Source organism: Struthio camelus, chromosome 23 (genome assembly GCF_040807025.1).
Source record: "Struthio camelus isolate bStrCam1 chromosome 23, bStrCam1.hap1, whole genome shotgun sequence".
Lineage (NCBI taxonomy): Eukaryota > Metazoa > Chordata > Aves > Struthioniformes > Struthionidae > Struthio > Struthio camelus.
The window spans coordinates 6,498,200-6,519,447 of NC_090964.1; the positions used below are offsets into that span (position 1 = coordinate 6,498,200).

A 21,248-nucleotide genomic window follows, 5' to 3' on the forward strand; every position below is an offset into this window, starting at 1 on the left:
CGGCCTGGGCAGGGGGCCGGGGGCAAGCGTGGCATTGCCGTCCCGGCGGGGACGTGGCGAGCGCTGGGCGCGGGACTCCGCCAGCCCTGGCTCCACGTGAGGACGAGAAGTGCCAGGGCCGGACTCCTGTCGCACCGGAAAGTGGTCGGCACACGAGGGCCACCGCCACGAGCCCTGCGACACGCAGCGCCACGCGGGGAGGAGGAGGAGGAGGAGGAGGAAGGCTTTGGAGGCCCCCATCCGGCAAAGCAAAAACTGAGCCGGCCGAGCCGTGCAGGGACAGAGCCACCGCCGGGCTGGGCACACCGGCTGTGCACGACCCCGGCGCGGAGTGGGCTGAACCACGGGGCAGAGGAGAGCTGGCACGGCGCGGCCTCCCCCTCCCCGTGCACCCTTGTCCCCCTTGGAAGCGCGCCCCCGCACCGGAAACAACCTCTGAGGTTTAAAAATATCACAAACCTCTCGCTATCGCTATCCCCCCGGCAGCGGGAAGGTGGCTGGGGCGGAGCCGAAGCTCCCTGCAAACCGCAGAGGTTATTTCCAGCCGGGGAGCGGGCTGAGGGCGAGCGGACCCCTGCGCCTCGCGGCCGGCCCCTGCTCCCCGCCGGGCGTCGGGGCTGGCGTTCTCGCGTTCTCACGTTGTCGCGGCCGCGCTGCAAGCGCTCGCCGCGCCGCGCTTCCTCCTGCTCCTCCCCAGCTCCCACGGGGCGGATGCAGCCCCGCGGCCGGGCCTGCGACGAGCCCCACCGCGGCCTCCAGCCCGGCACGGCCCCCGGCCCGGCACGGCCGTGCTGGCCCCCAGCAGGGGCCCCGATGCCGTGGGGTGCCGTCTGCTCTGCAATGGGGAAGGACCTAGTTTCCCCCAGGCGAGGGAGGAGGCCAAGTGGAAACCAGCATCATTTCATCACCTTTTTGCACTGCTGCAGACAGGCCTGTGTAGCACACGACACCCAAAAAAACCATGCTCAAGCTTCCTCTGCAGCAGTGCAGAGGGGTCCTCCATCCCCCAACGATCCCACCTTCCCAGGCTGGCCTGCAAGAGAAGGCTTCCCCTGGACCCCCATGAGGGTCCCCCTGGTAAAGGACCCCCATCATCCAGGGGACCGGGCTGCCAAAAGCTTCAGGAGGTCTCTGCGGGCTGGGTGTGGGGCAGCGTCACTCCTCTCCTAGGGCTTGCTGAGGTTTCTGCCTTGGTGAGATTTATGCCAGATCTTGGGATCTTTCCAGTAGCAGCTTTATCACAGCAAGGAGGCTGCTCCTCGGCTGGTTATTGATGGCCACAGCGACTGCTCGAGCTGGCAGGAAATGGCAAGTGTTTCTGGGGTAAAACGCAGGAACTGCACAGGTAGCGCGGGCCCAAGCCGCCCGCCAGCAGCCAGGCGAGGTGGGCCCCCCGACACAGAACCCCCCTGGCTGGTGCCGCCCCCACAGAGACATCGCTGGAGGGGTCCCCGCCGGCGCAGGGACGGCGGCTGCTCCCGGTGTGCATGGAGGGCAGGTGGCGGCTGGGTTTGCCCCGAGGGTCTTTCTATTCCTGCCCCTCTCTCGCTCACGTTCCCGCATTTGCAGCAGCACGGTGCTGTCCCCTGCCCTGGTTCACGTTGCTGGGGGGGTGGGGGTGGTGTCTGGGGTCACCTAGGGCAGAACCAACCTAAATCTGAGGACGCAGAGCCCGGGCACCCCTGGGCAAGGTGCGTCACCCCCCCACCCCCCGGGACAGCACAGCGCAGGGCCAGGAAGGGGCAGGCGTGAATCGAGACCCCACCAACTCGCCACGCCGAGAGCAGCGGGCTCCAGGGCTGCCCGCCCGCCCAGAGGGGCCGCGCGGGCGGAGCGAGCCCCCGGCCCCGGCCCCGGCCCCGGCCCCGGCCCCGGCCCCGGCCCCGGCGGCGCCGCAACCGAGCGGTGCCGGAGAGCGCGGGGGGGAAGGGGGGGAGCGGGGAGGGGAAGCGGCGCTCCGCAGCGCGAGCGAGCTGAAGGCACAGGGAAACACACGCCCACGCGGACACACGGACACGCACGGACACGCGGACACGCTCGCCCCGCGCCCTTCGCCCTCGCCGGGGCTCCGTGCGAGCCGGAGCAGCGCGGCGCACGGTAGGAGGGGGCGCGGCGGGGGGGGGGGGGCTCCGCTGGCCCCCTGGCCGGGCGGCGAGCGGGAGCAGCGGGGGACGGCGGCTGGGCGATAAGTCTGCGGTGGGGGGGGGTGTTGGAGGGGGGGAAAAAGACCCCCGTTCCCTTTCCCCCTCCCTCCTCTAGGGCAAGGGCAGCTCAGCTGGGGAGGGGGCAGCGGCCAGCTCGCCCCCCCCCCCCGGCGGGGCGGCCGCGGGCGGGCAGCGGAGCGGAGCGGAGCCTTCGCTCGGCGCCGCTGCGGCTGCGGCCCCGGCGCGGCGGGCAGGGGGCGGCTGGCGGCCCGGGGGCACCTGCCGCCCCGGCCCCGCAGGAGCCCGCGGCCGCCCTTTGGCCGTTTGGTGGTGGTGGGGGGGGGGGGTTCAGCTGCCGCCCCGATGCGGGGTCCCGGGAGGGGGGGGGGTTCAGCTGCCGCCCCCGCGGAGCGGCCGGGGGCGCAGCTCCCCCCGCGCCTCGTCCCGAGCCCTTGGTGTGTCTCGCGTAGGAGCAGGAACTCGCCACTTCCTGTGCTGTACAATTCCCTCCCCACCCTGCTCCTTTCGGGACATTGTATTTGGAGCCCTGGCGGGGCTGTGCTCAGCCTTTGGCTCGTTTCCTCCTCCTCTGCAGCCCCTCGGATCCGGGAATTGCTCTTCTTCCAACGGAAATCCTGCTTTCCCAGCCAGCGATGGGGCTGGGGAAGCTGGCGAGAGCGGGGCAGGGGTGACACCGCCGCGCAGAGCTCCTGCGGCTGCGGGGCAGGTGACACCGCCGCGCTGGGGACGGACGTGCGGAGCCCGGCCGAGGGCGGGGGGTGGAAAAGGCCTGATTGCACCCGGCGAGGGCTGCAGGTGGGCTTGCACGGGGCGTATCGTTGCTGGGTGCAGCGGGGTGTTGCTCCTCTTTGCCCCGGGGGATTTGTGCAGGGGCAAATATGATGTCGCTCTTCTGCCCCCCTGCCGCCCAGCAGAGCCGAAGGGCCTGGCGAGCCCCGCTGGGGCAGGCACGATGCCGTGCACGGCCGCAGCCCCCTCCAAACCTCCCTCCCTGGCTTTCTCATCCCAGTAAGGCGGGAGAAGGGGAAGCGCGGCCACGGGTTGCCGGCCGCTGCACGGGCGCCACGGTCGGGAGCGTTTGCCCGGAAATAGCCCTGCGCTGCGGCCTCGCTTCCTACGGCCGGGCAGGCGGCGGGCGGCGAGAGCTTCCTGCCTGCACGCACCCCAGCCGCGGCGCCGGGACCCTCCACCTGCAAATCTGCGCTCCGGGAACGCTCTCGCGGCTCTTGGAGGCCTGTTGCTCATCCCGCCGGTGCCAGTTATCGCTCCGTCCCCTGTGAGCATGAACCAGCCCAGCGCGCTCCCATCGGGCTGCTTTGCTTGCGCCGTGGGTCCGGCCCTGGGAGCAGGTGGTCACCGGCACGGCGGGGCCTTCCCCCTCCCTCCTCGCGCCCTGTCTCCTCGGGAAGCCTGCTGCCGGCGGGATCTGCCAGGCCCGTTCCCAGCAGCAGCCACCGGATGAGCCGGGAGGCAGGACACCGACCCCGGGGCCTCTGGCTCCAGGTCGCAGGCCCCGATGCAGGACGCAGGGTGCTGGAGCCCTCCCGTCCCCTCCTGGGGACCGTGCGGGCAGCGAGAGGGGTCTGCGGGATTCCCGGACCCGGGATGGGGAAAGGGCTGGGGGACGTGTGCCCTAATGGGCCTCTTCCCCTCCATGCAGGCTGCTGCAGCGGCCTCGTGCCTCGGTTTCCCCCTCGGGACCAGCGAGGTCCAGGGGCCCGGGGTGATGGAGGAGGTTCCCACAGCCGAGACGGGGCTGGGGACCCCGGGAGGTCTCCGAGCCGAGCGGCTCGGGGCCCCGTCGGGCAGCGATCTCGGTTCCTCTTTGCGCGGGGAGGCTGCGGCGGCGAGGCGGGAGCGGCTGGGGGTGCGGGGCCGCGTGCGGAGGCCGGGGGCGTGCGGGGCCGGAGGACAAGGGACGCGGCGCAGAGCGGGTGGCGGGCTGCCCCCGGGGCACCTCTCGCCCTCGCTTCCTCCATCCCCGAGAGCCTGGGATCCTGCCAGCCCGGAGGTTCCCCTTGGCAGCCACGGCACCGTCACCTTCCTCCCCCTCCTCCTCCTCCATGTCACGCTCCCCGGCCACTTCCTCCTGGCGCTGCGAAGGTGCTGGCCGGGGGTGACGTGACTTCCTCCGAACCCGTTGCCCTCAGCCGCCTGCGCCGGGCCTGGACCGCTGCCGCGAGCCCCTGTGCAGCGACTGTGGCTGCGTGCATCGCTCCCAGGGTGGCACGGGGGTGACGAGTTGGTGGGGTCTCCGCACAGGGCAGCCTCGGGCAGTGCCTGGCACGCTGCCTCTGCCGCAGCCGCAAGTTCGATCCTGGCTCCGGCATCGTCCGAGGGGACGGGACTGCGGTGCCGGGACGTTTAGGGCTCGTGCTTGTGTAAAGATGCTCTTTGCTTCCTGCCGCAGCTCCGGCCGCTGCATTTGGCGCAGGCGGACTAGAGAAATTCAGTAAAATGGGAAGTTTTGGAGTCCAGCAGGGTGAGCGTTTCGGGCGAGGTTGTGAGAGCACGGCGGACGTTTGTCAGCTGAAATGTTTCCTTCTCATCAGCAAAAAAAAAGTCCCCAGCCAAGCCCTCTGGGATTTGGCAACGCTGCCCCATCTGCAACGGCCTCGGCCTTGCCACATTGCTGGTGTCGAAAGCAAAGGTGGAAGGGAGCGAGCGGGGCCGTTTCCGCTGGCGGAGTGTGAAAGTTTGGTGTTTAGAAACTCCCTGCCAAGAGGGAGGAAAGTGAATCACAGACCGTGACGGGGGAAACCCGTGTGAAACGTTTCATCGGGCCCAAAACCACCTTTTTTGACTCTCTGATTTCGCCGCAAGACAGCCCCCCAAAAACCCGGCGTTTGACCTGACGTTCAATTTCTTCCTGCTTTTTGGAGCACGAGGTCGGGGGGAAGGCACGCACCTGGCACGTGAAGCGCCGTTTTGGGCCGGCTCCTGGGGCTGGAGCTGGGGGAGACGCCGTATGGCGGCCGGGTCGCCGCCGCTGCGGAGCCGCCGACCCCAAAACGCGGCCCAGCCTGGTGGCGCTGGGTGGCCGCCGCTCGGCAGGGTCCCGCATCCCGGGCAGGTGACGGGGCTGGGGACAGGCTTCCCACTGGGAAACCTTGCCGAAATTCCCGCTCGCACCTGAAGCGAGCGGCGGGGGTCCGGTTTCCGGCTCCGTGGCGGTGCACGGCCCCGAGGAGCTCGGCCCCGACGGCAGCGTGGCGAGCGGGGACCCGTCCTCCTGCACCCGCCGGTGGCAGCATGGGGACGCGCCGGGGGCCTCCGTCCCCGCCGGGTGGCCCCAGGGAGGGATGGGGTGATGCAGACGGGGTGCACAGGGGCTCCCCCCAGCCTTCCCGCGGGACCTGGCTGCAGCCGGGGGTCCCTCACACCCTCTCCCCGGTGTCCGCAGGGGCGTCTCCTCCTCCATGGAGCAGCTCAAGTGACCCGAGGAGCCGTCGCAGTGAGTGGGGCCGGGGTGGGGGGGCGGCCGGGCGCGGGGGCAGGATGGGTGCGGGGCTGGGGGGGGGCGGTGTGAGCACCCTGCACGTGTGCACGGCACGCGTGTGCACAGCATGTGTGTGCACGGCGCACGTGTGCCCGGCGCGCGTGTGCATGGCGCACATGTGCACGGCCCTCGTGTGCGCCACGGCCGCCCCGCTCCCCCCCGCAGGCCGTGCCCAGGATGGGCTGCGTGCACTGCAAAGAGAAGGGCTCCGGCAAGGGCCAGCCAGAGAGCAGCACCGGCGGCCCCCCCCCGGCACCCACCTCCCGGTACGACCCCGACCCCACGCAGCCCGGCGTCGCCTTCACCCACATCCCCGACTTCAACAACTTCCACGGCGCGGCGGTGCCCTCGGCGCCCGCCTTTGCCGGGCCGGGGCTCTACCCCTCCAACACGCTGCACGGGCGCAGCGGCGGCATCGCAGGTCAGCGGGTGTCCGGGCGCGCTGCCGCCGGCAGCGGGGGGGATGCACCCGTGCAGCGCTGGGCGCGTGGGGCCGGCCGGCCCCGCTCACTGCCCTGCCCTCTGCATGCCGCAGGCGGCGGCGTGACGCTCTTCGTCGCCCTGTACGACTACGAGGCCAGGACGGAGGATGACCTGACTTTCCAGAAAGGGGAGAAATTCCACATCATCAACAACACGTGAGCACCCCCGGCCCCTCCGCCGCGGCCCCCCAACCCCGCCCCGGGCCACCCGCTGAGGTGCCCCCGGGTCTGGGTGCTGAGTGGCCTTGGCACCGTTGCTGCATGCCTGGAAGAGAACGGGAGCCACGTGTGTCATGAGTCGGGCGGTCTCAGCACGCACCGCCGTTGGCGTGGTGGACGGGGTTTCTACCGAAGGTGGGGGGAGAGCAGGCGCCCGGGGCTGCTGGGTCGCGGGGAGGGGAGGCGCAGGGTGGGCAGGTCCGTCCATCCGTCCGCCCGTCTTCCTCACCGTCCCTTCGTCTTTCCGCAGCGAGGGGGACTGGTGGGAGGCCAGGTCGCTGAGCTCGGGCGCTACGGGCTACATCCCCAGCAACTACGTAGCCCCCGTGGACTCCATCCAGGCAGAAGAGTGAGTACAAGGAGGGGGGACGCAGAGCCCCTTTCACCCAGCCCAGCTGCCCGGCACCCAGGCGTCCGGGCACGTGCCGCCCACCCCCCCCGCCACCCCTTTACCCCATCGCCCCCGGCCCCAGGGCGACGCGGGCTGCGGGGGCCCCCTGACGCCCGCGCCCGCCGCAGGTGGTACTTCGGGAAGATGGGGCGCAAGGACGCGGAGCGGCAGCTCCTGGGCCACGGCAACGGCTGCGGCACCTTCCTCATCCGCGAGAGCGAGACCACGAAAGGTACGGGGTGCAAGGGGGGCCGCGGGGGCTCACCGGACCCCCCCCCCCCTCCGGCCGCTGCCGCCGGCCCCCCCTGACCCGCCGCCCCGCCAGGCGCCTACTCGCTCTCCATCCGCGACTGGGACGAGGCGAAGGGGGACCACGTCAAGCACTATAAGATCCGCAAGCTGGACAACGGCGGCTACTACATCACCACGCGCGCCCAGTTCGACAGCGTGCAGCAGCTGGTGCAGCACTACGTGGGTACGGCGGGCCGGGGGGGGTTTGCAAAGCCGCAGCCCCGGCTGCGTTCACTGGGTTAAACTGGGTTTAACTGGAGGAGGAAGAGCGTGTTCTGGCGCCGGCATCGGGGCCGGGGGGGACCCTCGGTGCAGGGAGCCGCCGTCTCTCTGGAGAAGGTATATCGGCCCCGGGGGTGGGCGAGGATCGGCCCCTTCCCCAGCGCAGCCGGCCGCAGCCCCCGGGCAGAGGTGGGAATGGCGGCGGCCGGAGCGGGGATCGGTGCAGGCAGCGGGTGCTGTGCCCCCGGCTCCTCCAGGCTGCGATGTTGTGCCCCCGCTCCCCCAAAACAAGCCGTGCCGGCCCCCCAAGGCGGGGGGGAGGTTGCACCCGTTTTTGACGTGGGTTTTGGGGGGCCCCGGCTGCACCCCGGAGGGCTTTCCCGCGGGTGACGCTGGGGTACCCGGACAGGCGGGCGGGGGGCCGCAGCTCACCCGTGTCTCTCTCCCCCCGACCCCGGCGCCCCAGAGCGCGCGGCGGGGCTGTGCTGCCGCCTGGCCGTGCCGTGCCGCAAGGGAACGCCCAAGCTGGCCGACCTCTCGGTCAAAACCAAGGACGTGTGGGAGATCCCCCGCGAGTCGCTCCAGCTCCTCAAGAAGCTGGGCAACGGGCAGTTCGGGGAAGTGTGGATGGGTAGGACCCGGCGGGCAGGCCGGGGCGAGCGGCGGGGCGGGCGCCGAGGGGAGCCCCCCGCCCAGGCCTGGTGCTCGCCGGAGGAGGCCGAGCGACACGAGTTTGCCGGTCTCAGCCCCACGACTAAGGGCTCTGCAAGCGGTGTTTGGTCCTTGCTCTTTGCACACGAGCATAGGGGGGCGTTTTGTCCCCTCCGCTCCTAAATTCAGTCTAAATTTGGCCCCCTCCAGCCTGCCATGGGCAAGAGACGCTGCCCTTGGATTCGCACCTGGCGTGGGGAAACATCCCATCTCCCACTCCGGGGTCGCCCTGGCATCAGCCCCCCCCTTCATGTGGCACTGGGGGGGCTGTGGCACCCCCTTAGCACCCCAAGGTGCCCCACAACCTCCCTGCGTGGGCAGGCAGCCCCACATTTCAGATGGGACCGCAAGCAGAAGACAGGACCAGGCCTGGCGGGGGGGTTCTCTTCCTCGTCTTCCTCTTCCTCCTCCGCCCCGTCCTCCCTCCGCTCCGCGTGCATGCTGCATTCACCCCATCCTGCACTGCTCCCTCCGTGCCCCCCCTTGCAGAGTATAACGATGGGTTGTGCCATCTGCTAACCCACGCGTGCCCCGCTATGAAGCCCCAGACCCTGGGATTAGCTAAGGACGCCTGGGAGATAGCGCGCGAGTCCATCAGCCTCGACACGAAACTCGGCATGGGATGTTTCGGAGACGTGTGGAAGGGTAAGGCTGGCCGGGTGGGCACGGAGCGCTCTGGCTCTCCTTGGCCAGCGGCATCGCGGGGTGCCGGGGGGAGACGGCAGCCTGGCACAGGCTCCCCTGCGGAGGGATGGGGACCAGGGTAAGGATGGTAACAGGCGATGAGCCCACGGGTGCCTAGTGCCCATGCTATGGGGTGAGGGGGCCCTGTCCTGGGGTGGGTATGGTGGTATCATCCCCCTTTCCTGCCCTGCCCTGATTGCCTTGCTCCTCCATCCATGCATCCCTCCGTGCAAGCATGCAGCATCCATGCATCGTCCACCCATGCATCCCTCCATCCATATGTCCATGCATCTCTCCATCCATGCATCCCTCCATCCATGTGTCCATGCATCCCTCCATCCATGCCTCCCTCCATCCCAGCCCTGCCAGGACCAGGCGGGCTGGGTGGCCCTTGGGCTCGGCGTGACCCCGTGTCCCCTGGCCCAGGTACGTGGAACGGCACCACCAAGGTGGCGGTGAAGACGCTGAAGCCGGGCACCATGTCGCCCGAGGCCTTCCTGGAGGAGGCTCAGATCATGAAGCGGCTGCGGCACGACAAGCTGGTGCAGCTGTACGCCGTGGTGTCGGAGGAGCCCATCTACATCGTCACCGAGTTCATGAGCCAGGGTGAGCGGGGGGCATGGCCCGTGGGGTGCCGGCCGGGGCCGTCTCCCCAGCTTTTCCTGCCCCCTGCTCTGTTGGAAGCTGTCACCCTGCCTGGGTGCAGCAGGGACAGGCAGGGACCCAGCCCCAGCCCCACCACCGGGGGAGGGCACCCTTGGGTGGGCACGGCTGGCGCTCGGGTGCTTTAACTAGCACCCTCTGCCCCCAGGTAGCTTGCTGGATTTCCTAAAGGACGGGGATGGCCGATACCTGAAGCTGCCCCAGCTGGTGGACATGGCTGCCCAGGTACCGGGGGGCTGGCACGGGGAGGGGGGGCACCCCCATGGGGTCCCCGTCCTCGCCGGGGGGAGGTGTCCTCACTGCGTCCCCCTTGCCCAGATCGCCGCGGGCATGGCCTACATCGAGAGGATGAACTACATCCACCGGGACCTCCGCGCCGCCAACATCCTCGTGGGCGACAACCTGGTCTGCAAGATCGCCGACTTCGGCCTCGCTCGCCTCATCGAGGACAACGAGTACACGGCGCGCCAGGGTGAGCTGGCACCGTCCCCTTCACCTTGGGGACCGCTGCCTGTCCCCGCCGTGCCGCGTCCCACCTCTGGGTGCCCCAGGGGCTGGGTGTCTCGGGTGCAGGACTCCCTGGATGCTGGGTGTCCCGGGTTCTGGGTGTCCTGGGTGCAGGGTGCCCCAGCTGCTGGGCACCCAGGTGCAGGGTATCCCCAGTGCTTGGTGCAGGCTGCTCTGGGTGCTGAGTGCCATGGGTGCAGGGTGTCCTGAGTATAGGGTGTGCTGGGTACCCCAGGTGCTGGGTGTCCTAGGTGGAGGCTGCCGTGGGCGCTGGGTGTCCTGGGCGCTGGGTGCCCCCGCTTTGGCTCACCCAGCCTCCCCTTGCCCCTGCAGGCGCTAAGTTCCCCATCAAGTGGACGGCGCCGGAGGCCGCGCTCTACGGGAAGTTCACCATCAAGTCGGACGTCTGGTCCTTCGGCATCCTCCTGACGGAGCTGGTGACCAAAGGCCGGGTGCCCTACCCAGGTACGGCCCCCGGCCGGGGCAGCGGGCACCCCGGGGGTTGCGAGCAGGGCAGGCTTTGACCCTTCCCAGTGCAGCATCGCTGGGCAAGGCGTGCCCTGTGCCTCAGTTTCCCCATCCCTCGGGGGCCCAGGGCTGAGCCGGGCCTCCCTTTGCGAAACACGTGGTGAGGCAGGACAGCGTTACGTTCAGCGCTCGGAGGAGATGCCGGGCGCCCGACTTCTCGTCCCGCTCCGTGCCTCAGTTTCCCCACTTGCCTGTGCCCGCAGGGATGAACAACCGGGAGGTGCTGGAGCAGGTGGAGCGCGGGTACCGCATGCAGTGCCCGGGCAGCTGCCCGCCCTCGCTGCACGAGGCGATGGTGCAGTGCTGGAAGCGGGAGCCCGAGGAGCGCCCCACCTTCGAGTACCTCCAGTCCTTCCTCGAGGACTACTTCACCGCCACCGAGCCCCAGTACCAGCCGGGCGACAACCAGTGACCCCGGCCCGCCTGCCCCGCCGGGGGCTGAGCCGCCACCCCCCGGACTTTCTTTGGGCACCAGACTTTGCGGGTGACTTTTGGACAATCCTGCCCTTTTCCGGGGAGGGGGGGGTTTGGTTACTCCCTTTGCCCGCTGTGGGTGCCCTTTGGGGGTGGGGGGGGAACGCCCCAGGCAGGACGAGGGGCTTTGCACAAGGATTTTGGACTCGGTGAGGGGGCAGAGCCGAGCCCCCCGCCCCGGCTGGGCACAAGCCCTCTCTCGTTGCCTTCGCACCCAGCTTTTAACCAGAAAAGTGGCTTTGGCTGGGGAGGGGGGGGGAGGACCGGCGGCCCCCTCCACCATGGTGCAGACCCCCGCTCGCCCCCACCCTGCTCAGAGTTAGGGCTGCCCAAGGGTTCGTCCCCCCCCAGGAACGGCACCCCGTGGGGGGAAATGAGCTGGCGTGGGCGCCCTAGGGACCGCAGGGCCATGCGGGGGGGGGGGGGGGGGGCAGTGCCCTTGTAGGTGCCCCTCTGGGCCAGGGATGGGGAGGCAGCTGGGGGTGAGGGCTCCGGGGAATGGACGCCCACCCCAGGCTCCCCCCGCACCTCCTCAGGGCCCCTTCAGTAGCATTAGCACACGTTGGGGGGGGTGGACCCCACGGTAGCCCCCCGCCAACACCCCTTGCCACATAGCAGCACAGGCCTGGGGGGCGCCCAAGGGTGCCCCCTCCCCATGCCAGTCCCCAAGCTCCTGTCCCCCAGCTCAGCTCTGGGCAGCTATGGTGGGGGTTAACCCCCTCCCCCAAATCCTGGCACTGACCTAGGGAAGCTCAGCCCAAGCCCCCCCAATACAACTCAATGCAACCCCCCTCCCTTATATCATCTTTACTTTATAGGATGTTCCACCCCTCACGCCAGCAGCCATCTCGCCCCCAGGGTTCCCTGTGTTTGGGGGAATTTCCTTGCCCCCCCCCTTTTATCTCCTCTCCTTAAAGCAGAGCCAAATTCTGAAAGCCATAAATCCCTGCTTGCACTGGGGGGGAGGGGGGGGATAAGGGGTCCTGGGGGGGGTCAGGGCCACGGGCAGCCCTGGGGACGCTGTGCTGGGTCCAGGCTGGTGGCAGAGGGGCAGCTCTAAGTGGGGGCTGCTCCCCGCTGCCCCACGAGCGGGTGGGGGGTGCGGGGGGGCCGCTGGGTTTGCGGTGCCCCGGGGGGGGGGGTGCCCCAGCTGCAGCGTGGCTCAGACCCCTGCGGCAAGCGTCAAAGTGGGGGGCTGGTGAGGGGCAAAGGGGGAGCAACGGCAATGCGATGGCACTGGAGGGATCCCGGGGGGCTGGCTGCCCCCCCCGGGCACCCCCTTTGCCCAAGGCCCCTGTTCTCGCGGGCTCGGTCCCAGCCCTGCTCCCCAGCGCCAGGACCCCCGTCCGCCTGCGAGTCGGGGCCGTGGGTGGGCGCCCGGCCCCTCTCCCAGGTGGTGCCAGCCGGGGCGGGGGGTGGGTTTAGGGGGAAGGGAAGGGGTTGGTTTTATTGTGTATTTGTTTTTTTAAATCCAGTCTGTAAATAGAGAGAAATAAAACCTTTCTAACAAGCGTGGGGAGGCCTGAATCCTTCCAGCCCCGTCCCGGGGGAGAGGGGCTGCCCCAGCTGGGGGGTTTGGGATGGGGGGGGTGGCTAGAGCTGGGGGGGGGGAGGCAACCCTGGACTGCAAGACTTGGTGTGGGGGCACCCATCCCCACCCAGGGCGGCCGGCCAGGCTGAGCCGAGCCTGGACCAGGCGCCGTATCCTCACCCCCTCCAGCCTGGGGCAGGGGCACCCACATGAGGTGTGGGGGGGGGACGAGCTGGCCCCCTGCACACAGGAAGGCAGAGAAAGAGCCTGGAAAGCCACGTCGACAGCTAGCAGCGACCCGCAGGCCCCCCAGCACCCCCCAGGGCGGTTTGGGGCTGCAGCACGAGCTTCCCCCTTGCAAACAGCCCAGCAATCCTGGCGGGCTGGGAAGCGCTGGGGTTTCGTTCGGGGCCGCGATAGCAGACTGGCATCCAGAGCTGCACCCACGCAGGGCACCCCGCACCCAGCATCCTTGCAGAGCACGCTGCCCTGCTCGCAGCTCCTGGGGGGGCTGGCGGTCGGTACCCAGCAGCGTGGCCCCTTCCAGCCAGCGGCAGGGAGGAAGGTGCCTGGGTTTTGGAGGGGCTGGGGCTGCTCTCGGTCTCCTCTTGCAGGCTGCAGCAGCACCCGAGAGCCGGCAGCCCCCCGCTCGCCTGCGCACCAGCACGCGGGAGGCAGGCAGCATCCCGCGCTCGGAGGCTGGAGAGGAAGAGGTTAATCTTCCTCGCGGCTTGGCCTCCCCAGCAGGGCCCAGCTGTGGCCGGCTAATGAATTCCCCAGCAGCAGCGGTGGGAAGGGGGACCGGCCCCGGCCCCGCGCGGGGGGCTCGGGCCGGGGGCGGCCGAGGGCAGGTGGCGAAGGGCGGCGCAGGCCTGTGTCCAGCCGGCGGTGGGACGCGCCGCTCCCCCCCACCAAGCGCTGCCGGCCACCTCTGCAGCTCCCCGCCGCCCCCCCTGGATTTTTAAGCCGGTTTCTCCCCGCCCTGCGTGGCCCGGCCGTGCCAGGGCTGCGGATCCCTCGGTGCTGCCCGGCGGGCAGCACGGCCGAGTTGCCAGCGCCTGTTCCCCCCCCCTCCGCCTCCTTCCCCATCCGAGGGAGAAATTCCTCCTGGGAAGGGCCAGGCCCCCGGCCAGGCTTGGCTAGGCGGCGTGGCAGGCTGCCCGGAGCCGAGGGGGCCGGGCGAGCAGAGCAGATTGCGTGGCAAGAACAGCCGCGGAGAGGAGGCGGTTGGCACCAGCCGGCGGCGGGCAGAGCCCAGGTCGCCAGATTGCAGCGCCCGGGCTCCGGGCGCCCCGCGCCTGCGGCTCCCAGGCAGCGCCGGGGCCGGGGGGGGGCTCCGCCAGCGCGGCATCCCCTCCCGCCGCCGCTGCCGCGCTGCCCCTTGGTCGGGGCAAAAAGGAAGCGTTTCTGGGGAAATTTTGCAGCCTGGGAGGTCGGGGGGGATGCGCGCCCCTGCCAGCACGCAGCCACGCGTGCGCTTACACCCGCCCAACACCCCACCGTCACCTGTTTGGCACCCACTAAGGCGAGGGACGCCCAAGGGACGCGTGTCCCTCGTCCCCAGCCCCGTCCCCCCCTTGCTCTGCAAGCCCAGTGCCGCCCGGCTCGGGGCTTCTCCCCCGCCGGGCCGGGAGGAAGCCGATGCCGTGCCCGCCTGGCTGCGCGGCCGTTTCGGGCACCTTAGGGAGAAGAGGGCTGTGCACGGCGGCGGCTGGGGAGACGGAGCAGAGGGGCGCGGGGCGGCCGCGGCGCGGGGAAGGCCGCCAGTCTGGCAATTTCCTCCAGCCCCAAATTCACTGAAAAAGGAATAAAAATGTAAATCCAGGGCCAGGTTTAGCAAGGAGGGGCAGGCTGATGGAGCGGGCTTCCCGGCGGGCGGCCCGCGCGCACGCTGACTTCCTAACGCTCCGCTTTTGCTTCCCGTCAGCCGGCTCCGGAGGCTGGGCCGGATTCTGGCTTTCCGCCCCAAAACAACGTTGCTCCCCGTCCCTGCGGCCCCGGGCAGCGCTGCGGGCGGCGTGGGCGCTCCTGCTCCGCTCCAGCGCCAAGTCAGCGGGCGGCTCTGCCGGCCCGAAGGGGTTAAAGGCTGCAGTTTCGCCACCGAAGGGATTGATTTTATGTTAATGCTGGGCTCCATCGACCGCGGGGACCCGCTCTCCCGGCGGCCGGAGGAGCGGCCGCCGCGGGCACGGCCGCAGCCCTGCGCAGCTCCCCGGCACCCCGGGCAGGGCTCGCCCCGGGGCGCAGCCAGCCGGCAGCGCTGGGGAGCCAGGCTGCACCCCCGGGGACGCTGCAGGGCTCGGTTTTGCCGCAGAGCTGGGGCTTGACAGCTCAGGAGAGGTCCAGCTGCGGGTACCAGGGAGGCCGGAGCACAGCCAGGGCGATGCCAGCATCCGCAACGCGGGGACCCCGGGCCAGCCCCGGCCCCCGTCTCCGTCCCGCCACCTGTCCAGCTCCAGCCGGTGGCCCCGGGCAGCGCTGCCGAGCCGAGCTTCGGCTGCGGCATCACCCAGCGAGGAGGCAAAAGCAGCTCGGCGACAGCCTGGCGTTCAGCATCGCCCTTTGCCGCCCTCCGCCCGGCCACAGCGCGCCTTGCACCTCGGGGTCTCAGCACCAGGGTGCCCTGCAGCGCCCCGCCACCCCGTCCTGCCCGGAGCTGCCTTTCCCGCTCCTCCCCGGCTGCTCCTGCCTGCCCAGCCCGAGCTGGCCAGCTCCGGCTGGATGCAAGCCCTGCTGCCTGCCGGGGTCGGTGCCATGCGAGCGTGGCGCGAGCTCGCGGGCAGCGGGCCGGGGGGGGGGGGAAACTGCGTTTCTGGAGCGAGCAGGCCCGTGCGCTGCCAAGCACGGCGGGCGCAGGTGCGAGACCGCTGCAGATGGCCGGCGCCGGGCGCGGGAGCCGCCGGGCACGCCGCCCCCTCCCCAGCGGGCGGCTAGCGGGGGCCCCTCGCCCAAAGCTGCTGCCGGCCGCCCAGGAGCTGTCGGCACGCGGAGCGGGCTCGGGGACCGGCTCCATCCCCGCACAGCCATCCCCGGGGAGCGGAGCGCTCCGGTCACGCGTCAGACCCCCCCCCCCGTCCCCGCGGTGGCAATGGCCAGACAACAGTGGAAGACAGCCAAAAACTCAATTTGAGGCTCGATGACGCTCAGGACAGGCCTGCAGGGACCGTGTCCCCGTAAGGGAAACCGAGGCGGGGAGGGACGTATCCTGAGCGGCCGCTGCCACCCCAGGTCTGGCTCTGGGCACGCCGGCCAGAGACGCGGCCTCTCCGCCCCTGCTCCCACCCTCTTGCTCTGGCCTCTGGTTTGTACGGGTTTCCCGAGAAACATTTTCCCCCGGGACGAATCCAGAGCAAGGAGCAGGGACGCTGGGGCCGCGGAGTGGGCGCCGGCGCGGGGGGTCTCGTCGCACCGCCGGGGAGAAGGGGATCGGGAGCATCGCTCTGCCGCGGCGGCAGTCAGCGGCGGATAGAAATGCCTGACCTCGAGCTAAGTTTGGGATCGCTGCGCTGCCCGCCGACCGCCCTGCCTGGGGGCGTCGCGGAGCTGGGGGTCGCGGAGGGGTGGGTCCCTTCTGCGGCCGTTTTACTCGCAGTGAAATCCGGACGGCTCCGTCCTCGCGGGTCAGGGCAGGACAAGCTCCCCTCGCTCGGGGCAGCCGCACCGTGTGCTCCTGCACAAAGGCAGCTCCCGGCGCCGGAGCTTTCAGCCCTTCTCTGCTTTTTGGGGCTGGGAAAGTCCAGAAATCCCCCAAATCCGCTCTCGGCACCTCTGTGCCGCCCGGGCTGTCGCTCGGGGCAGGGCTGAGCAGTCGGGAGCGTTTGGTCCCCGCGCCGATCCAGGAGGCATCGGGCCATCCCTGCGTCACCTTGCTTTTTGCAGGCCGGGGAGCTGGAGGATGCTTCTCCTACCACCGGGCAAGCGGAGCCACCCTGAGCTCTCTGGGGACAAGCCCAGGGCAGTGACGGTCACCCGTGGGTGCTGCAACACCCTGCGAGGGGTTGGTGTGGCTGGCCAAGGAGCCTGGCAAGGGCCCTTGGCCCCGGCTCTGGGTGGGTTTGACTCCTGGGGCAGCCACCCCCAGGGCAAGGGGACACGGGCTCAAACCCGGGGACAGCGGTGGCCCCGGCTCGGCAAAGCAGCCACTAGATGGTAGCGTAAGTCCACGCCAACGCTGCTGACACAGCACTTGTCTGGGAGAGAGACGGGGCGTGCGGGTGACCCGGGTGGCCCTGGGGACCCGCCTGCCCCCACCCCAGCAGCCGGAGGTGCAGGCAGGGCCGCCCCAGGGCTGAGCACCGACAGAGCCGGGACACGGGTGGTGCGGGCATCGCTCCCCCGCCCCAACGCCCCCTGCCACGGCTCTGCGCCGCGGGTGCCGGCGAGTCCGGACAGCCACCCAGGGCCACCTGCAAGCTCAGGGCGAGGGGAGGACCTGCCCCGAGTCGCGCGTGTCTCCGTGTGCATCTCCGCAGCTCCCCACCTCCACACCCCAAGCAAACCGCCCGCTGCAGCCGAGCTGGGCGACGACAGGGGGACACAGACCTGCTTGGGAGGGGGCACAAGCCCAGGCCCCGGGGACAAGCAGGACGACCCGCAAGGTTGTGTCGGCCCCGTGCCGTCCCCAAGGGCATGTGGTGGGCAAGGGGCAGAGCTGAGCCCTGGACCCGGGGCCCGGACCTGGGCGCTGCTGCAGCCTCACCAGCGCCCAGGGTCACATCCAGCACGGTGCAAGGGCCTGCCAGGCTGCGTCGATATTTGGCTGCTAATTTTCAAGAGGAGAAAGAGGGAGACCCCACTGCAAAGTGCCTTGCTTTGCTCTTTTTTTCCCCACTCCTAGTCCTGGTAAGGGCTCCATGCCAGACTGATATATATATTTTATGATAACTATAGAGATGCACTTCAAACCTGACAAAGGACTTTGACATTTTTAAGCATCTCTTTGATTAATACATGACCTTTTAATGCTTTGGATTAAATTAATAAATCTTTTACATTTAAACCCATCCTGCTTGCAATGTAATGTTTTCTGTACGACCTCCTTTTCTCCCTGTGCGTGCAAGACATCTGACCCTTCCCTCTGTCCTGCTCCCCCGGTGCACGCGCACACGCATGGCAGATACATCAATATACAGGTTTGCAATATTCATACGGTGCAAAGCCCTGCAAGGCGAGAACGGAGGGATCCTCATCGGTTTTGAACCGTCCCTAAAAATAGCAAGAAAATTCAAAGCTGACATTCAGGGCGAGGGGATGAGGAAGCCTGCAAAGTTGCTCACTCAGCCAACAGCAATTGCAGCGATCCTGTCTGCGTGTGCAGATTCCTCTGCTGACCGGGCTGGAGTGCAGGCCTCCTCTTTGTACAGTTTCCAGGAGTCTGGAAGCGATACAGATGGGTCCCGATCCTCATCTGGGAGCACCGAGTCCTTCCAGTACCCGATCCAAGCCTGCCGATCCCGCTCGGGCACACGGATCCGGAGCTGGCTGCTCCCCTTTTCGGATGCGACGTGTCATAACACGAAGGCCGGTGGCGGTCCCCGCTGCTCGGCGCTCTCCGGCTTGACCTCGGCCTGTCCCAGCACCCGGAAAGCGGGATTTACTCCTCGCTGCCTGTTGATACAGAAACACGCATCAAAACCAAACCTGCAACACGTGTGCGAGGCGGAGGGTTGCTATAAAGCCAGGTGCTGTGTCTCTCCCTGCACCCATGTGTTATTTCATCGATGACTCACGTGTTATTAGCAGCCAAGCAATATTCCCAATTCCCTGGAGTTAACCCTTCACTCGTCACTCACAAAAACACAATGTCATAACAAACATCAGTGGTATTATCTACTTTAATTATATTGTATCTACCAGCTCCGGGAACGTTAACATTGGCGGAACGGTTCGCGAGCCTCGGAGGGAAGGCGCCGGAGAGACGCTTAGGAGAGTCGACGGCGCCACGAGGAGGGAGGCCACGGCGCGCCGAGGAGCCCGGGGAGGGCTCCCCACCGCCGTACGGGGCGCCCCCGGCCGCCGCCTCCCTCCCCGCGGCCCCGCCAGCGGATGGGGAGCCGGCCGGCGGGCGAGCCCTGCCGAGCGCCGTTCCCCCCGGAGCGCCGATCTCGGAGGAGCGGGGCGTTACTTGGATACCAAACAGCAGGGAAGTTTCCAGGGCCGCCAGGCCCCAGCCAGGAAAAAAAAAAATAATAATAATAATGGAGGTTTGGGGGGGGGGGAGCAGCCGGGTGGGTTCCCAGGGTGGGTGAGGGCGATCCCACATGTGGGTGCTGAGGTGGCGCGGGAGCGCAGCGGGGAGGCCACGCCGGGCACGGTGACGGTGGGAGGAAAGCGGGAAGGGGGGATCACCCAGGGGTGGGGGGGGGTACCCCTTTTCCCCCCAGGTTGCCCCCCACCGTGGGGCAGCGGCGGGGGCGCAGGCAGGCGGGGCGCGCAGTGCGGGCGCAACCCGGGAGAGGGCAGCAATGCCCCGCGCATCCCGCTGGGACCTCGGCGGGGAGACGGGGCGGGCGGAGGTGGGGGGAAGGGGGGGAGGACAGGGACAGACACACACACACACACATCGCGGGGGTGCAAACCACCACCCACCCCCGCCGTGTCCCCCCCCCCCACACACACACACTCCCCGCAGCGCCCGCCCGCTCCGCGCAGCGCCGCGCACGGGGGCGCGCCCCGCTTGGGCACCTCCCCGCCTCCCTGCGCGTTTGGCGGCGGCGGCGGCGGCGGGGGGGGGGAGGAAGGAGGGGGCAGAGGAAGGACTACAAGGCCCGGCATGCCCCGGCGGCGCTGCGCGGCTCCCCGGGGTGCCGGATGCTGGCCGTGCCGCTGACAGCGGAGCGGAGCGGAGCCGCGGTCCCCGCCGCGCACCGAGAGGGCAGGGCGCGCCGCGCCGCGCCGCCGGCTCCGCTCCCCCTTCCCAGCCCCCACAAAGCCGGGAGCGGCAGAAGGCAAGAGAGGGAGGAGGAGGAGGAAGGAGGAGGAAGGGGGGAGGCAGCGGCAAGCCAGGGCTCTGCGCTGTGTCTTTCTTTGCTTTCCGCAGGCGGCGAGCGGCGGAGGCGCAGAGGGGAGGTCGGTTCCCCTCCGCCTCCCGCTCCGCTGCCTTTTGTGTGTTTCCAAGGCGAGGGGAGAGGAGAAAAAAAAAAAAGGGGGGGGCGGGGGGGGGAAGAGAGGGAAGGAGGAAAAGGAGAGCGAGCGAGAGGCAAGAGCGAGGCAGGGGACGGCGGAGGGGGCGGGCTGGCAGGGAGGGGGAGCCGCGGCCAGCAGAGTTGCCTGAGGAGAATGTGAGCAGGAGGCGCTGGAAATGCTCTCGTTGAAGGTGGCGAGCGGTGCCGAGGGCTCCGGGACTCTGTCGGGCGGCCAGGACGCAGCCCCGCCGGACGGCAGGAGCCTCGCCAAGCGGCCGGGCTCCGAGGGGCTCGGCGCGCAGCAGCCGGCGGGTGAGTAGCGCCCGCGGGGCCCCGGCGCCGCCTTTGTGCGCCCGGGGAGCCCCGTCGGGGCCGGGGCTGGGGTTGGGGCTGGGGGGGGGGGGCGGGCGGGGAGGGCCTGGGGTTCGCGTTGGGGTTTTGGGGGGACGGCGGGGCGGTCGGCTGGGGGGGGTTGGGGGGGCCGCCGCCGCCTCCTCCTCCTCCTTCCCCAGCGCGCTGAAGTTGCGCGGCGAGTTGTTCCCAAATTGCCGGAGTTTCCCGGCGCTCGGGGCGGTGCTGCGGGGCCGCGCGGGGGGGGGGTGCGGGGGGCGCAGCGGGGGCCGGGGGGGGCCGCCTGGCTGCCCCCGACCCGCCCCCGGCTGCCGTGCGCGGAGCCGTGCGGAGGGCCGCGCTCGCGAAGAGTTCTCCCGCCTCCCCCGACCTTCCTCCCCCCCCCTCCTCCTCCTCCTCCTCCTCCTCCCGCCGCTCCCCCCCTCCCCATGTGAAAGCGCTGAGTGACAGCTGTCAGAGCCGGCTCCGTCCACTAGAAGGCAGGCAGCCGTCGGAAGGGAACATGTCAACAAAATTTGGGGATTAGGCTTCGGCGGCGGGGGGCGGCGGGGGCTGCCCGGCGGCTCGCCCCCCCGCCGCCCGCCCCTCGCCGCCGCGTCGCCCGCTTCGGGGACGCTGCCGGGGCGCCTTCGCCTTCCGCAGGGCTCCTCGCTGGAGCGTTTATCCCTTCGTTTCCTTTTATTCCCGCTCCCCCCCCACCCCCCGAATATGTTGAATATGTTTTTATTGATCAGCTGATTTAAATCCACCCCCCCCTCCCCAGCCCCGGCGTCCGGGCTGTGGCCCTCGGCGCTCGCGCGGCGTGCTCCAGCGTGGGGAGGTTGGAGCCGCCGGTGCTTTTGCGTGGGTTGGGGTCACCCCGCTCGGTCAGGCTGATGCCACGCGCCGTGTCCGGCCTCCCCAAAAAAAGCTCGAGGAGGCGTTTGCCCGCCGGCCGAGGCAGGTGGAGGAGCCTCGGTGGCTGCTTGTTTACTGGCAGGGGGAGGAACTGGCCCCGGCCGCGACCAGGTGGCCTTGTGCAGAAAGCGACTTGGCCCGTTGCTGTGAGAACAGCGACCAAAAGCCACAGGCTGAGCTCATTGTGTGCTGGTGCGAGCCCCGGCGCGCGGTGGAGTGACTCCAGATTTCTCCTGGCGTGACAGAGAGCAGAAGCGAGCCCCGAGGGCTCGGGCACGGCTCCCGCCGAGCGCTTTCGCCGGCGCGGGCTGGCCTGAGCGCTGCCGAATCGGGGCCCCGCGGCCCCCGGGCCCTCCCCCCCCCCCAGGTGTCCCCTTACACTGGCTCTCCTGCTGGTCTCAGGAATTTGCAGAGGAGGGTGGTGGTGGTGGTGGGGAGGGGAGGAAGGGGGGGGGGGCTGGAGAAGGGATGGCGCGGAGCCAAATTCCGCTCTGCCATGTCTCTGTAAC

General features: G+C 69.7%; 2 protein-coding genes across 6 annotated transcripts in view; both read left to right on the forward strand.

Annotated features, from left to right (window-relative positions):
• Positions 1–1,920: 1,920 nt before the first annotated feature.
• On the forward strand, positions 1,921–12,345 carry FGR (FGR proto-oncogene, Src family tyrosine kinase). 4 transcript variants are annotated; one of them, XM_068917507.1, is made up of 15 exons: positions 2,005–2,097; positions 2,740–2,871; positions 5,569–5,619; positions 5,830–6,085; positions 6,200–6,302; positions 6,616–6,714; positions 6,885–6,988; positions 7,082–7,231; positions 7,736–7,900; positions 9,091–9,270; positions 9,476–9,552; positions 9,646–9,799; positions 10,168–10,299; positions 10,566–10,985; positions 12,230–12,341. In XM_068917507.1, the coding sequence occupies exons 4-14, from the start codon at positions 5,842–5,844 to the stop codon at positions 10,772–10,774; spliced, it is 1,617 nt and encodes a 538-aa protein (XP_068773608.1). In that variant the 5' UTR covers positions 2,005–2,097; positions 2,740–2,871; positions 5,569–5,619; positions 5,830–5,841; the 3' UTR covers positions 10,775–10,985; positions 12,230–12,341. The 4 variants fall into 4 exon arrangements, with proteins under 4 accessions (XP_068773607.1, XP_068773605.1, XP_068773606.1 ...); XM_068917506.1 differs by lacking the exons at positions 7,736–7,900; positions 12,230–12,341 and adding an exon at positions 8,470–8,625 and having other exon boundaries at positions 1,921–2,097; positions 10,566–11,630; XM_068917504.1 differs by lacking the exon at positions 2,740–2,871 and having other exon boundaries at positions 1,958–2,097; positions 12,230–12,345.
• Positions 12,346–19,203: 6,858 nt separating this feature from the next.
• The window catches only part of AHDC1 (AT-hook DNA binding motif containing 1), a 51,826-nt gene continuing 49,781 nt past the window's right edge, over positions 19,204–21,248 (forward strand). The window contains exons 1-2 of one of the 2 annotated variants that reach the window (XM_068917502.1): positions 19,204–19,314; positions 19,683–19,803. Coding sequence is in view for 1 of the 2 variants with exons in the window: in XM_068917501.1 (XP_068773602.1) it covers positions 19,668–19,803 (136 nt within the window). In the remaining variant the exon portion in view is untranslated. Of the gene's footprint in view, positions 19,315–19,569; positions 19,804–21,248 lie in introns of those variants that run through there. The other variant, XM_068917501.1, reaches the window with a different exon arrangement.